At 50.7% G+C, this 15,182-nt stretch overlaps 1 protein-coding gene across 8 annotated transcripts in view; it reads right to left on the bottom strand.

The window, feature by feature from the left end:
• The window catches only part of NFIX (nuclear factor I X), a 94,989-nt gene that overhangs the window by 65,119 nt on the left and 14,688 nt on the right, over positions 1-15,182 (bottom strand). Inside the window, exons 1-2 of one of the 8 annotated variants that reach the window (XM_019746212.3) lie at positions 3,150-3,571; positions 1,624-2,155 (exon numbers count right to left, since the gene is read on the bottom strand). In XM_019746212.3, the coding sequence (XP_019601771.1) occupies positions 1,624-2,155; positions 3,150-3,152 (535 nt within the window). In that variant the 5' untranslated portion in view covers positions 3,153-3,571. Of the gene's footprint in view, positions 1-1,623; positions 2,156-2,502; positions 2,653-3,149; positions 3,572-15,182 lie in introns of those variants that run through there. The other 7 variants (XM_074338062.2, XM_019746217.3, XM_088792419.1 and 4 more) reach the window with 7 other exon arrangements.

Below are 15,182 nucleotides of genomic sequence, written 5' to 3'. Positions count from 1 at the left end.
GTGGGGGGGTCCACTGCCTCCAAACAACTACCAAAGCCACCACCTCTCAGAACAAGAGAAAATGAGCAAGAAGAGAGACCTCAAATGCCCCCTTTTCCTCCCCAGAGTTCTCCAACATACAAACTCTCAGTGCTAATCTCAGTTCAGGTTATGTTCCTGACGCAATGCTGAAAGCACCCCAAAAATTCATTTCTGGATTAAGTCATACCGCTCCTCCCAGCTTCCCAAACAGGCAAGGGGGTGACCACAGCAGAAAAGTCAGTCGCTTTTCTTTTTTGTGAATGAACAGGAAGGAAGACACACACACACACACACACACACACACACATACACACGGGAAAGAACATTCACTAGAGTTGAAGTTAAGCCACATTCTCTTACATTCGCATAAAGAGAGAAAGAAGGAAAACAAGGGGAAAAATTACTGGAATGGTGGAAAGGAAAAAACACACACGCGCACACACACACAGAGAAAGGTTTGGTAGCCCTCTCATTACAAGTTGGTTGGGCATAATGTAAACACACTTCTGCCTTGCTTAATCACAGAGTGCCGCCCGTTTAGGTTTGAAAGGCGGCAGTAAATTGGGCGTAGCTGAGTGGAGGCTAAAAATTAACCAGCCATCTCTGTTTCAATTTGTAAGAAAACAAAAGCGGAAAGAAATTATAAAAAGGGAAAGAGTGGGGGGGGGAAAGGAAGAAGAGGAGAACTGAACCACTCTGACCCAAAATGCAGGGTAAAATTGGAAAAGCAATAGAGGAGAACTGGAACTACTTGGAACACAAAAGGAAAAGGAAATTTTAGGGTTTTTTGACTGTTTGTTTCTTTAAGACCTCTCCTGCACTCCCTTACATGTCTGTGCCCCCACCCCAGCAGAAGTGCGAGGGCTACTGGGTAAGATCCTGGGGTCTTACCAATTCAGCGAAACACGGGTGAAAGGGAAGAGAGAGCATAAGGAATCTCGTGCTCCTTTTTACTCTCTATGAAATCAAATGACTTTCCTAACTCTCCAACAGCAAAATCCCAGCCAAAACAGGTCCTGCCTGGGCACCTGGGCCCCAGAATCTGCCTGCTTCTGCTTTCTCTCCTCTTTTCTATTCATTGTGTCTCATATCCTGGGGTTTTATGCACCCCTCTCTCCACGGAACTGCTGTCCATCCCGCTTGTGCCAAATCCGGCTTTTCCCCAGAACTTGAGGGGAAGCAGCAGGAAAGCCACTACCTGCCCCCCAATACTATTTCTGATTCATTTAAAATAAGAGCAACCAGTGATTTTTTTGGAGAGGGGTGTTCATCAGAAACTCTCACCATCATGGGTAATTCTGGGACATCATGGCCCCAGTCCTAAGACCTGCAGCATCTCTTGGGTAAGATGAGTCCTCCAAAGATGGAGATGCAAGAAAATCAGGGACATGGCAAGGGAGCCAAGGAGGAAGAATGGAGAGGGTGGAGGTAAACAGAAAAAGGGAAAAGGCAACATCAAATGTGCTGCAGGCCTCCACAGGACGGGGCACTCGGTAGGCCCATTGGGTGTATGGTTTGGACAGAAGAGGAACAATAAACAGAACAAATGCCAGCAAGTAAAATAAAATGATGGGGGGGGGGGCGCGACTGAGAGCGACCTACCGGGAGTGTGGACAAAGTAAGCCAGATAAAGATCCAGTTCTTTGATTGTGACTCCAATGTGATGTGGCTGGACGCACAGGCCGGGGTTCGAGCACTGGGGCGACTTGTAGAGCCGCTCTCCATCAGTACTTTCCAGGGGGATCCCCTTAAACAAAATCACCATGACCAGGTCCAGTCGCCACACCTTGTCGGCCTGGCGCAGGCAGTCAATCCGCCGGATCTTGCCCTTCTGGTCGGGGTTGGAGAGCACGCAGCAGGGGGGCTTCTTGCCCGTGATGGTCAGCACGAAGTCCTCTCGGAACTCGGGCCGGATGTCTTTGCGCAGCTTGGCCAGCAGCCGGGATGCCCACTTCTGCTTGATCTCGGGCTTCTCGCCCAGCAGCTCGTCCTTCACCGCCCGCTCCTCGTCCTTCGACATCCGCTTCTCGTGCTTCTTGAAGTACTTGCGCTTCCGCGCCTGCAGGTTGAACCAGGTGTAGGAGAAGGCGCGGACGTGAGGCAGCAGTGCCTCGATGAACGGGTGGAACTCATCCTGCAGGCGGCAAGCCGGGAGCATGCGGGGCGAGGGAGGACGGGAGGAGGGGAAAAGAGAGAAGGAGAAAAGAAGCGTTAGAAGGGGGTACAGGAGAAACCCTCTTCTCCTCCTCCCCCCCAACGACAATTTCCTCTTGCGATTGTTCTAGGAAAGTGTGGTCCGGAGCCACCACCAGTCTAGCCAGCCGCTTGCTCCCATCTCAGCCTCAGCAGCCAGACAGAGGCATCCGGAGCCTGAGCACACACCTATTCTCTCTCTCTCTCTCTCTCTCTCTCTCTCTCTCTCTCTCTCTCTCTCTCTCACTCACACACACGCGCGCACAGACAACGTTGCCGTCCACACACACACGCTGCTGGTATCCCCGCCAGGCTCTGTCGCGCCCATGACATCTCCATGTTCTATCGCAGCCTGGAACTCGTGTCAGCTCGCCCCAGCGCGGTGTCCGATCTGCACAGACGTCTGCCCGTGGACGCACACTCAGGGCGTGTGGAGGCCGCCTCGCGCCCCAACACCAGTCGGTTTTTGGCCACCCCCAAGAAGAGAGAACATGACATCCACCAGCGAGAGAGCGAGGAAACGGATTTGGCTTCCTCCTCCCCGGCCTGTTTTCATTTTCTTTTTTCCTGCTCCAACTGGAACATCCACCCCAGCATTTTTAAAAATCAGATCTAAATTCGAAATATGTGATTTCAGCTTTGTTATCGACACCAATATTAATGTTAATCACAGTAATAAGGAACAAAACACTTCTTGTTAGCACAAATAAGGTGGTTGTCTCGGCCACATTAGGGTTAAAAGCTACATGGGGTGTCCTGCACCCCGTCCCCACTGACCCCGTCACCCTCTTTCGCACTCAGGTGACAGAGGGCCAGGCTCTCGCTGTCGGGGTTTTTTTTTTTTTTTTTTTTTTTTGCTTGTTTGCTTGTTTGAAGTTTAAATAATAATTGATTTCTGTTTACAAAAATAAAACTGGAAAAAAATAAATAATTACCATTGATCTGAAGCACCCGGCAAAGCCCAACGCCCGATTCTGAGCTTCTGGACTCAACAGAGTTGTGAGTTGGGGGCGGGTGGGGGGAGGGGGAGGGGGAGGAGCAGGGGAGGAAGGTAAATGTTTTAAAGGGGGTTATTATTGGTGTTCTGGGGAATAGGGGCCGGGCTTGGGTGGATTCTCAAACCCTTCCCCCTCCCCCCCCACGCTCCATTGCACAGAAGGGGGAAATTAATATTTTTTTTTGAAAAGGAGCAAAAAGAAAGAAAGGTCAGGGATAGCAAGCAGAGAGAGGGAGCGAGCCAGTTGCCACACACGCCAGGTAAACAAAAGCCAACAAAATTGTTTTTTTCAGTTTTGCCCCCTGTGCATCCTCTTCCAGTTAAAAAAAGAGAAAAATATGCAAAATTTAAAAATCAAAATCTACCTCCCAACGCCCCCAACCCACAACACGCCCTACCCCACCCCCCGTGCAAAACAAAACAAAAACAAAAACCAGGAGAGGGAAAAGCAGCAGCTGAAGAAAAAGGCTTTCGGCTTTGGCAGCGGCACAGGGGTGTAAACTTGGAGCTGCCTCCCTCCGCCTCTGAGCCTGATCGCCGGCAAAGGGGGAGCTCGCAGATTCCCGGGGAAGGGGACGAGTTCGGACCGGCTGCAGACCGTCTCTGGCAGACGCGTGCTAAAGAGAGAGGGAGCGAGGGAGGGAGGGAAGAAGAGAGAAAGAGAAAGAGGGAGAGAGAGAGAAAGAGGGAGAGAGAGAGGGAGGACGTGGATGGGATGGGTGTGTGTGTGTGTGTGTGTGTGTGTGTGTGTGTGTGTGCCCGCGCGCGCGCGCGCGCGCGCTGCTTGGGTTTTGGGTGGTTTTTTTTTTTCCTTCTTTTCTCTCAAACTCCCTCTCTCTCTCCCCTTTCATGCTCAATCCCTATCCATTTGCTTGTGCCAAAGCCAGTAAAGGGGGGGAGGAGGAAGGAGAGAGAGAGAGAGAGAGACAGAGAGAGAGAGAGAGAGAGAGAGAGAGAGAGAGAGATCCACCTATTTGGCAATGAGACATCCTGGAGCAGCCAATGGCTGCGTCCGAGGGGAGGAGGAAACCGGGCGAGCAGGGAGGGTGGGGAGAGCCCCCGGCAGTTGGAGACCAAAAACAATTTGCCCAATCGACAAGTTCACGTCTAATGAACAAGCAAAGTCCAGCAGTTATGAATTTTTCATTCCAGGCTCCCACTCGGGTCCATTTGGCAGCGGCCACCCAGCAAATTTGAAGTGGGTGGGGTGGGGTGGAGGCTAGGATGGAGGAAGACTCGCAATCTTTTTTTCAAGCCAGAAAAATAAATAAATAAAGGCCTGACTCCCGCGGGCTGGAGGGCAGGCGGGCAGGAGCCCCAGAAGGCCTTGGGGAAAGCAGCTGCGCCTTCTCTCTGTGTTTTGGTTTCAGTCTCTTTCTCTCAGGCCTGCACACTCTTTTTCTGGTTCTATTTCTTTTTTTATTTATGGAGCGCACAGGGGCGAGTGGAAGTTTTCCTCCCCGGCCATACAGGAGCCGTGCTATGAATAGAAAGAGAAAAAAGAGAGCTCCAAAGTGTCGATGCCAGCAGGACTTCCAGGGCAGGGACCCGGTGCCCAGGGTGCAGCCACCTCTTCATCTTGGGGTCTGGCAGCTGCTCACAGGAGCACTCCCAGACCAGGCGGCCCCCAGCACCCCGCAACTCCCTTCCCCAGCCCCCCAGCAAGCTCGGCAGCCTCCCTGGGCCCACACCCAGCCACGCACGCTCCATTAGCAGTGACAAGGGATGCCAACGCAATGCAGCTCGGCTCGAGAAACTGCAACAGTTTATGAAAATAGCCTCCTGTCACAGCACTCCGCTGACAAGCACTCCATGCAGCCACAAACACAACAGCCAACCCCGGGAGAAGTGACAAAGGCAGGAAGATGGACACTACTTCCCAACACTGAGTCCTACTGACACCTCCCCCCACCACCCAGAGCTTAATTCTTTGCTTTCTCCCGCTCTGTCTCCTCCACTTGACTGGTGTTTAGTGTTTCTTGGTTGGAGGAGGGGAACACTCATCGTTCCCCCAATTCAATTCAGACTCAAGGGCCTGAATCATACGGAGCAAGGTGCAAGAGCATAAAATAAGAAACCTGAAGGGAGAGAGCTAAGAAAGCAAACAACAGAAGAGAAAGACAAGGAAAATTGAGACAACCTTGGGGAAACTGAGTCACAGAGAAGCGGCCCACCATGGAGCCCCTGTTCCTGGGCCTTCCTCCCAGGAAGGCCAAAAGGTGAGCATTGCAGAGGAAAGCCAAAGTGTGTCTCCACGGGGGTTTTCTCTGGGAGGGGCTATTGAGCAGCCTTGCCTCAGCCTTGCCTCAGAAGCAATAAGCAGGATACAGTTATTAAAGAAACAAATTGCAGAGGAGGATGAGAACATCACCAGGGAGAGACTGCTCCTGCTCAGGGACCATCCCTACAGCTGCCCTCTGCTCAGGTGAGCTCAGCCCTCAGCTGGCAACGAAAAAAGGTCACTGCTCACTGGCGCCCTTCTTTCCCATCTGAAACTCTGTGCTTGGTGGCCTTTATGTTCTGCGAAAAGGTTCCCGGAAGAGTGCCTGGGGTGTGCCAAAACAAAACATGCAGCCCTGGACTGGCACTGAACCCTGACAATGGGAAAGGTGCCGCCCAGCACCTGGGACCCCAGACTTAGGACTCCAGTCTGGGCCCTGAATGGTCTGAAGTAAGCTCATGGTTGACCCTGACTGAAACCGTTAGAGGTGAGACAGAGGGAGGCAGATGTCATTTCGGATAGGCCTCTAAGGGTGGTGTTCAATAATTAACATCATGTTAATAACCAGCTTCGGTCCAATTAGCCAAAGATGTTAGCTGAGTGACATAAGATACCAGACCATGCCTCTCCACCTTGAGAGAAGCAATCTTACTTTCTAAAGTCAAGATGAAACAGTAGAAACTACAAGTTGAGTTTATATTTGGCACGGCGGTGTTTTTCTGGTATTTTGATTTACATCAAATATTAGACACCGAACAGAAAATGGCCAACGTGAGCCTCCTGGAGAATTCTGGTATGTTCAGTTTCACAGACCACAGTGCCGAGTAGAAGAGACTCGCTGAACATGGGTTGATTCTGAATCTGGTGGTACAACTACGGTAGGTAGGTGGTGGGGAGATGGCAGATGGAAGGATCCACATGGAAGTTAGAGTAGCAGGAGGAGATCCATGATTCACTCCTGGATGGAGGGAGGGATCAAAGGTCGAGAGTGGTGGAGAGACTGGACATACAAGTGACCTAGGAGGGCCAGTGGAGTGTCTCAGTGGAGCTTCAGGGACCCACGCAGAGCCCATCTCACCCCCTCAACATTCCCTTAACAGGAGCAACAGGCCCTTCCTAGGACAATCATCAATTGTCCTTCTTCTGCCAGGGGCCATAACCTTGAAGGTGAGCAGAGAGGATTCCCTGGAGAGCAGCGCTCTCCCTTCACCTAGTTCCCCCAGTAGAAGAGGTATTCCGAATGCTTGGGGAGGGAGGGGAGAAGGTCTCCCTCTCTCTCCAGTGGGCAAACACAGAGAAGAATCTCACTCAGGTTCCATTAGAAACACTTGGCACACCTCCACCCATGCAGCCCCCTTCTCCTGCATGCCAGTGGTGGTGGCTCTAAGCCCTGGACACGCCCCTCAGGAGGACCAGACAAAGGGGGACTGTCCCCCTTTTGTTAAGAGAATGGAGGCTCCTGTTGGAAGATTACCTGTCCCAGACCCAGACTCCTTCTCTTCTTCCTTCCTGTAGCCCCTTGGTCTCCTGCAGGGAGCTCAGTTGCTCAGCACCCTGAATCCAGAATAGAGCCAAGACAAAAACCCGCAGACAACACAAGGTTCCTCCAGGGCTGAGTTATCCACAAGTCCAAGGGTTCATAGGATAGAGGGAGCAAAGGGACAGGCAGGCCTCTGAGGAAAATGCGAGGGGAAGGGGGAATGGGAATTAGAAATAACAACCAAAAACCAAGGGGAAAGGAAGTTAGTGATGCTCGTGAGAGTAGTGAGCGGAAAAGAAAATTAAAAACGAGAAGTGGAAAAAATAAAGGAAAAGCAGCGAAACTTTTGGGGGAAAGTTATTTTCCCCATTTAAAAGAAATACCGAGAAGCCAGAGATAAGAATTTAAAAATTCACGAGCTTTTGGTTTGTGGAAAGCAATTTTTCTGCCTTTGTGAGGGAGAGGCCTCTCTTGTTATTGTCGAGTATATAGAATTTTATTTAAAAAAAACAGCAACAGTTTACACTGAAACATTTCTAAAATACCCATCACTAGGAGAAATGTGGTCCCAAAAGGAAAAGACTGAGCAGGCCACCAAAAAAAAAAAAAAAAAAAAAAAAAAATAGAGAGAGAGAGAGAGAGAGAAAGCCAAAACTGCAAAGAGAGAGAAGGATGACGATGGAGGGGAAAAGGGCTCTGGGACTGGAGGGGGGAAATAAAAGCTAAGGAAAATGACTGTTTCGGTCGCAAGAAAGTGAAACATGTGGTTTTCCAAAATTCCACAAAACAAATGAGGCCTTGTAGATTATTTAAGGGAAAATAGAAAAATAAGTACAGAACCTCACATATACAATATTCAAAAGTATTCAGGAAACAAAATAATTTTCCCAGCCTGAGATCAGCGTCTTAACTGGCCCATAGCTGCTAATAGTGAAACATCTAGAAGCTCAAGAAGTTGTTTCTTTAAAGACAGGGCCACTGTTTGGAGGTCTCTTTATCTTTAAAAAAAATCCTATTTGTCCACATCCTGCTTGCTTTAAGGCCCAGGTTTATTTTTTTAGATCCTGGATACATGCTAATTTTATACATATACATATATATACATATATATATATGTATATGTGTGTGTGTGTATATATATATATATATATATATATATATATATATAAATCCATGTTAATTTGGATAACTATACACAGTTAGTGCAAATAATTGACAGCCTACACAGAAATTACCAGATATTTCAGTATCTATTTTACTACTGCATATCAGCAGCTTGGGTGAAAAAGGACACAGGAAATTTTAAAAGGCCCCAATTAGTCTGCCCAATTCCTGGCATTTCATAATTCAGTCTTGGACCGAACCAAAAAAGCAGACTTCGACTTTGTATCTCCGAGATCTCCCATCTTGTCCCACAGAAGGGACACAAGAAGGCAGTGGCGGCCTCTGGGACAGATAGAGAGAGAACTGTAGGCAGAAAAAGGAAGGATCCCGGCTGCTTGTCCTAGAGGTAGGTGGGGCCTCCCCTCTGGGGGGGTGGGGGGCAGGCTGGAAGGGGCTCTGCCGCCAGAGTAAAATCATCCAAGAGTCCGGAAAAGCCAGACATGGAAACCAGAAATGTACTTTGCGAGGAGGCGAGGAGAATTTGGATAAAGCGGGTTTTTGGCTGCCTTGGGCCTGTTTTCCTCTGCTCAGGAAAGGCGGCCCCGCAAGGTTTTCCCAGCGTCCTCAAGCTGGCTGAATGGATTTGTCCCACACCCCAGTGCTGGGTCTAGGACTGGGCCTGCCTCAGAACCAGGCTGCACACTACTCTCCTACAAAACCGCCCCCCCCCTGCCCTTCCTTTTCTCCTCCTGACTACAAACCGGGAGTAGTGGTCTGGGATCGGGCCAACAGGCAGCCTCGTTCTGGCTCTAAACACTACCCTGCTCCAGGCACATCTCCCCTCACCCTCCTGGCACCGAATGAAATAGGGTAGGAACAGGGGACTGGGGGAGACAATCTTTTCTCTCTAGTGTAACTGGAAAGTGTTTACTTTCATCCTCTACAGGGGATGGGAAACAAAAACCCTAGTCTTTAATTCATTATTTAGCTTGAAACTTCCTTGTGTCACCAAATATTATAGAAGTAAAAGACGGGAAGACCAGAGCCCTCTTCTCCAACCGGGGGGGCTATGTGGAGATGGGGCCCTTCGCAGAGCGCACAGGACAGATGACAGCCAAGAGCTTCAAGGGGCAAGGGCAGTGCAGAGCCTGCACCTCACCCACCTCTTAGGCCTGAAAAGTGTCACACCAGGTGGCCAAGAGCCTTGGAAGAAGGAAGAACGCCTGGGCCAGCTTTACAAGTTTCTCTAAAAGAACTGAAAAATGGACAAAAGGCCAGGGAAGGGAAGACCAGCACGTGAAGATGAGCTCTGCGCCCAGCACACTGTGAAAACGTCCACAGGGCAAGAGAGAAGGCCAGAGCAAAAGGCAAAATGTTGAAAACTTGCTGGAGGCAAACTGCCAACTACCGACCCCCAAAAAGTATTGGGGTGCCTACAGGGGAGATGTTCCTCTCCCTACCCCCCACCAGGAGTCCTGCACCTCAGAGACTCCACCGGCAACCTTGCCAGGCCCTCTGCCAGAGATCCACCAGGATCCGCTGTGACACCCTTTTGCTTTATTAGGTCTATTCCCCCTGCCACAGGAGAGAAGGGTCAGGGTGAGCGAGGAGAGTTTCTCTGAGGCCCTGTGCCCTTGCCTGGTCTGCACTCCCCGCACCCTTGGCCTAGAGAGAGCCTCTTTCTTGCAGTTGCTGCGGCAACAGGCAGTGCCCAGAGCCCAGGGCAGACAGCGGGAGGCCGGGATGGGAACAGCCCAGGGTTTTCACAGCTTCAGGGCTCAGGAGAGCTGGGCGGGCTCTGTCTGGGCAAGTGGCTTCCCCAAAAAGTACAATTTTAGGAGTTGGAAGGAAGACATTTTTCAATCCCTCAAAATGTATTGCTCCCCACAACTATTTTATTATCAGGATCATTGCCAAAGAAACCCAAGAATCCTCATTCCCCTGGTGTGTAGCCCCTTTGGAGGCCGGCATGGAGGGTGCCCGGAGCTCAAGACCGTGCACACCCCTCGGCCACAATCCGTTCCACCGCGGCTCCCTTTTTTTCTCCCCCTCTCTCCCCCTCTGTGTCCTCGAGCTCCAACACAAACTGTTTGCACGGGAAGTCTCCCTCTATGACCCGATTCAGCACACACAAGAGAAAACTGTGGGCGACAGACCCAACGTCCTAACGAACTTGAGTTAATTAATGCTAAGGAAGAAAAGAGGCTCCCTCGCTCTGTTGAATCACGGTTCACTAGCCCTTTCAGTGTGCTGTGGGTGGAGGAAAAAAAAAGAACTTTTTGGTTCAAATATTTTTGGGGGGCGAAAGGAAAACAAAAACACCGCAGAAGGGCCTCAGAGGGCGAAGCTGTCAGTACCTGCCGGGAGGAGCAGAGGCCACGGCAGCGAGTGTCCTCCCCCAGCTTCTGGCCTGAGCGGCAGCACTGGAAAGGCCAAGAGGGTAAAGAAAAGGCAGGGGATTATCAATTGATTTCAGACCTGTTCAAATAAATTGCTCCAAATATTGTACTGTCAGACTATAAGACTATATATATATATATATATATATATATATATATATATGAATATTTTTAAGCTCAAACCCAACAACTCAGTTTGAGTAGAGCCGTGAAAATGCTTTAACATTGCAGAAAAACGAAGTACGTATGGCACGCATACAAAAAATTTAAGTGTGCAGAAAAAAAGAAGAGGTGGTAATGGAGGGGCAGGAGAACAGCTGCAATTTTGCTTTCCAGATGTTGACAGCAAAGTGTAATTGGCAAGTAACTTCCTTCTTACCACTTTTTATCCTTTGGTCCTGAGATGTTAAAATACTACAGCTAGACTTAAGTCTGCAGGCGGTCTCCAGGCACTCTGCACACGTGGACAGGTCAGGAAGCCTCGTGGGCCACACGCGTGCGAGTTTTATTATCAGCCCACTAATTTTTACAAGCCCTTCCACCATCCCTTAGCAGGGAGGCCTGAGCAAAGCAGGCTGGAGGACATTCTTATTTAAATTATTATTATTATCATTATTATTATTATTATTATTATTATTATTATTTTGTAATGCACAGCCTTTACTTTTGAGACTGGGACTTCCTTTTTTAAAAATAAACTTTTTAACTGAAGTGTGGTAGGTATAAAGAAGAGCGCACAGCTCTAAGTCTGACGCATGATATATTTTCACAAAGTGAACACACCTGTGTAACCCCACCCAGGTTAAGCAATAGAACATTTTCAGCACTGTCGAACGGGCCTTGAGTTTTTAAGCTATAGAGTTCTTGCAATTCATATGCCTTAGAAATAGTTCCTGCCCACACCACTAACTTCACGTTTGAGCACCTATGTACACACGTGTGTTACAAAGCATGGTGCAGTACTCATGTGACCACAAAAACCCATAGTGAAAAAAAGCCCCTCACCTCCTCACTGCTGCAGAGGGGTTTCTATGCCTCTCTCACTCGGTGCCTCTGATCCCATCAACAGGGCAACCAACAGTGCAGCAGCGTTAGCACACTAGTGGATGTGTGCGTGGGGGGGAACAGTCAGGGCCCACCAAACTGAAAACCTGAACAGCCATAGTGACAGTGGGGAATAAGCAGGCAGGAACTGAGGGGCCTCGGTACATGTGGGTTATGGGGGGAAGAGGCTCTGCAGAGTCCGGGGTTCCTGACAATCGAGGCACGGGGCCCTCAGCTCAGTCCATACGAGCCTTGCAGGGAGAGGAAGGGGGTGGAAAAGGCACGAAGGGGGCCTTGAGAGTGAGGGGATCCTGGGGCAGGGTTGCCGCGGGAAGGGAGGCCCAGCCCAGCGGCATCTGCCTCCCCCTTCCCTGGCTCCAGCCCCAGCTGGCTTCCCCCTCACTTTCACTCACACTAAATTTACTTTATAATTTTAAAATTAAATTTTTTAAAAAGCAGGAAAGAGAAAGCACTTGAAGGCAAAATACCTCCCACAATATCTCTCCGAGAGGAGGGAAAAGTTTCTGCTTATGTAAAAAGACGAATGCAAGGGATCACTGAAAAGTAAGCATCGAATAACAAGGAAAATAAAAGAGAAACACATTTAATTAAAAACACCTGAAGCAAATAAATAAAAAACTCCCTTTGCAAGGCAAAAGCACTACACAGCCACTGGCGCCAGTGGGCACCAGCCCTTACCCCCATTTCTTACCCACTGTCCCCTTTTCTTTTCTCTTGGGTAGCTGCGTGTTCCCCAAGCACTGCGGAAGCCCCTTTTCCTCTCCAGCCGTCCACCCCACACCTGGGGGAAGGACCAAGGCAGCCTTTTAGCCTCCCACCAGACTGGAGCAAACCTGTGCAACCCTGACAAAGAGCCCGTTCCTCTATTTCCACATCTTCCCAGGCGGTGCCCACCGAAAGCCCTGAACCGTGCACTCCTGCTCCAGATCTAGGCCCTGTGGTTGGTGGCATTGTCCTGGGGCTGGACGCCAGGCCCAGCCCAAAGTGGGTAGCTCTCTCCCCTATCAAGGGTGTGGGGCTGCCAAGGCGGGTTCTTGAGGACCGCATTTTCTTTTCCTACTGCATATTGGGCTGGGAAGAAAGAACTATTCAGCTTAATTGAAAATATGACATGGGATCTGAGCTCTCTGAGCCTGTGATCTTTAGAAGCAGTTGATTACTTGATCCCTTTTTTGGGGGGTTGTTCAGAGTAGGCGTGGAGACTCTGCATCTGAGACCCCCACCAGTCTTACGCTCCCACCAGCCCCGCCGCCTGGGAAACGCGCCCTCGGCTGGCACGGTGGTACCAGAGCCCAGAGCCCGGCTCCTTTCTTCCTTTCTTTCTTTTTTAAATCGCTCTAGCGCAAACCAGGCAGTGGGTCAGGGCCCAGAGGCGGGGGAGGGAAGAGGAGAGGGTAGTCTCTGAAAGAGGGTAAAAAAGGAAAGCGAGGTTCCAACTCTGGGAGAAGAACGGCCGCCGCAAGTTTCCCGGCTTGTGCCAGTTTGGGGATTTGCGAATCAGACCGGAGCGGAGGGAAAGGCGGGTGAGAAAAAAAGCCCGCATTAAAACCAACCAGCTCTGCCTAAAAGAGCACTTTCCACTCTTAAATAAGACAATGCTGAAAGGAGAGGAGAGACGAGTTATTTCTCACTCTTTAATTATTCCAATGCTTAGCGTTATTAAAAAAACCACACACATTAGCCAATGATATATTCTAACCTTCAACAAAGCTGGTATTTTTCTCTGATTACAGACTTTGCCGTGGCAAACCCGGGCTCCAACGACAGAGACAGCGCAGAAGCGCGCTCCTAAATGGGACACACTTTTATTAAAATCGTAATAATCCTTGCAATTCTACAGTGCCTTTTCAGCGGTGCAGATCCCAGGTGCCCCACACCGAGTTCTACCAGGGAACCGGCGACCAAAAGCTCCGTCGAGAGGCAGGCAAGGCTCGCCAGCTCCACGGAGCGCCACGGGCACATATTTTTCTTTCTTTTTTTAACAGCCTGTTTCCATCATTCAGCTTTTTTCTCATGCTGTTTTTTTTTTTTTTAAGTAAAACTCCTTTAAATTTTTAAAATACCTATTTTTAAGAGGGAAAAGATGACCCAAAATATAAGGGGGGAGAAGGGGCCAAGTGTGATCTGGGAGCTTGAGGGGTGGGCAGGGGAGTTGCTGCTGGGATGGGCAGCCTCTGGGTCCAGGGTGCCCCAGATCACCTCCCCCAGCGCAACTGGAGCAGGGTGAGTCATTTGCACGTGGAAAAGGAAAGGACCTAACACCACCAGCGCTCATTTAAGTAATTCGGGTGATGAGAAGTTGGGTTTATGACTGGCTTCCGATGGGGCCGCTGGGAGGCCCCTGGGCGCTTTCTCTGAATGTCCAGGGGCTGCTAGGGCTCTAGTGGGTGGCTGGGGGTGGGCATTAGCCGGACACCAGCCTCTTCGTCCAACAGGTTAAGTCGGGCCCATTGGGCGCATACCGTTCTTTTTCCATTTTTCCACCTCCTCCCCAGGCCTGCCCAGGAAGTGCTGCAAAACGGCTGGTAGTAATGGCTGGGGAGACCTTAGCGGCCCAAATTCAAGAAGCCCACCTGAGAGGAAAGGCGGTGTTGAACAGAGAATCTGGGAGAACTTTTTTTTTTTTTAAATAAAAGGTTCTTGGAGGCTGTGCAACTGCGCGGCCTGAAGGCAGAGGAGACGGAAAGGGAAAGCGCATTTTCTGCCACTTAGTCACATTTCTTCCCCGTGCTCGCTGGAGGCCAAACGCCCCCAAACCCAGCCAACCCTCGAAACAAACAAAAATCTCCCCTGGTAAATTTCCCCACCCTTATTCCCAAAAATGAGGCGGCTTGGAGTTAAATGGAGAGGCTCCTGCGAGTCCTGAGGTCTGGAGGCGGTGACACGCACCAAGCGGCGCGGAAGAGGGAACCCTCTCCAATCGATGTCTCTAAGTTGCCCTCGGATTCTGGGGCACTTAAACCCAAAAGTCCCCGGAGCAGCCACAGAATAACAGGGCTCATCAACGTTGCATTCATTTCCAAAGCCCTCACGCGCATTAGCCCGTCTGGTATGAGTGGGCACAGGAGGGAAACTGAGGTAAAGGCGGCCCTGAGCTCTACCCTGCGCGCCTGGGAACTAAACCCGCCTAGAGGCCAAAACGTCCGCCTCCATTTGAGCACTTAATGGCGACGGCCTTCGATCCTGCAAAAGGCCAGCGCCCCAGAACGCTAACCACGCGGGTTCTCGATGCCTACATCCGGAGTCACGTTTTTTAGGGATCGCTGTGAGGGGTGAGACCGCGCTGGGCAGCAGGGAGCCGCGCCTGCGCAGTGTGGGGCAGAAGGACGCAACAGGGGACACCCTTCTCACCCAGGGTCTACAAGGTGACACCATTTGGGGTGCCCCATCTATCGCAGCAGCTCCTTTACACCTGTTCCCAGTGTCCTGTGACCTGCCCGCAGGGGCAGCAGTCCTCACTCCTCGCTCAACGCCTGAAGCCGGTCGACATTAGCGATCCAACCCCGTGCCACAGGCGCTTCCCACTTCAGGGTTCTCCATGCGCCTCTTCCCGCCTTTTCGCCTCTGCGCCCCCGCGCACTTCCGACCTTGTTCAGAGCCTGCTGGTGGCTGGCGGCGCTCTAGGGCCCCAGAGACAGCTGTCCGTACCGTCGAGGCTGTGCTGTCCCCTCCCACCCCGTGGTGCCAGAGCAAGTGACCTTG

The sequence above is a fragment of the Rhinolophus sinicus genome, chromosome 15 (genome assembly GCF_057876585.1).
Source record: "Rhinolophus sinicus isolate RSI-liver-muscle chromosome 15, RSI-T2T, whole genome shotgun sequence".
NCBI classification, from domain to species: domain Eukaryota; kingdom Metazoa; phylum Chordata; class Mammalia; order Chiroptera; family Rhinolophidae; genus Rhinolophus; species Rhinolophus sinicus.
Note: the sequence above shows the minus strand (reverse complement) of the source record. Positions and strands in the feature narration are given on the sequence as shown.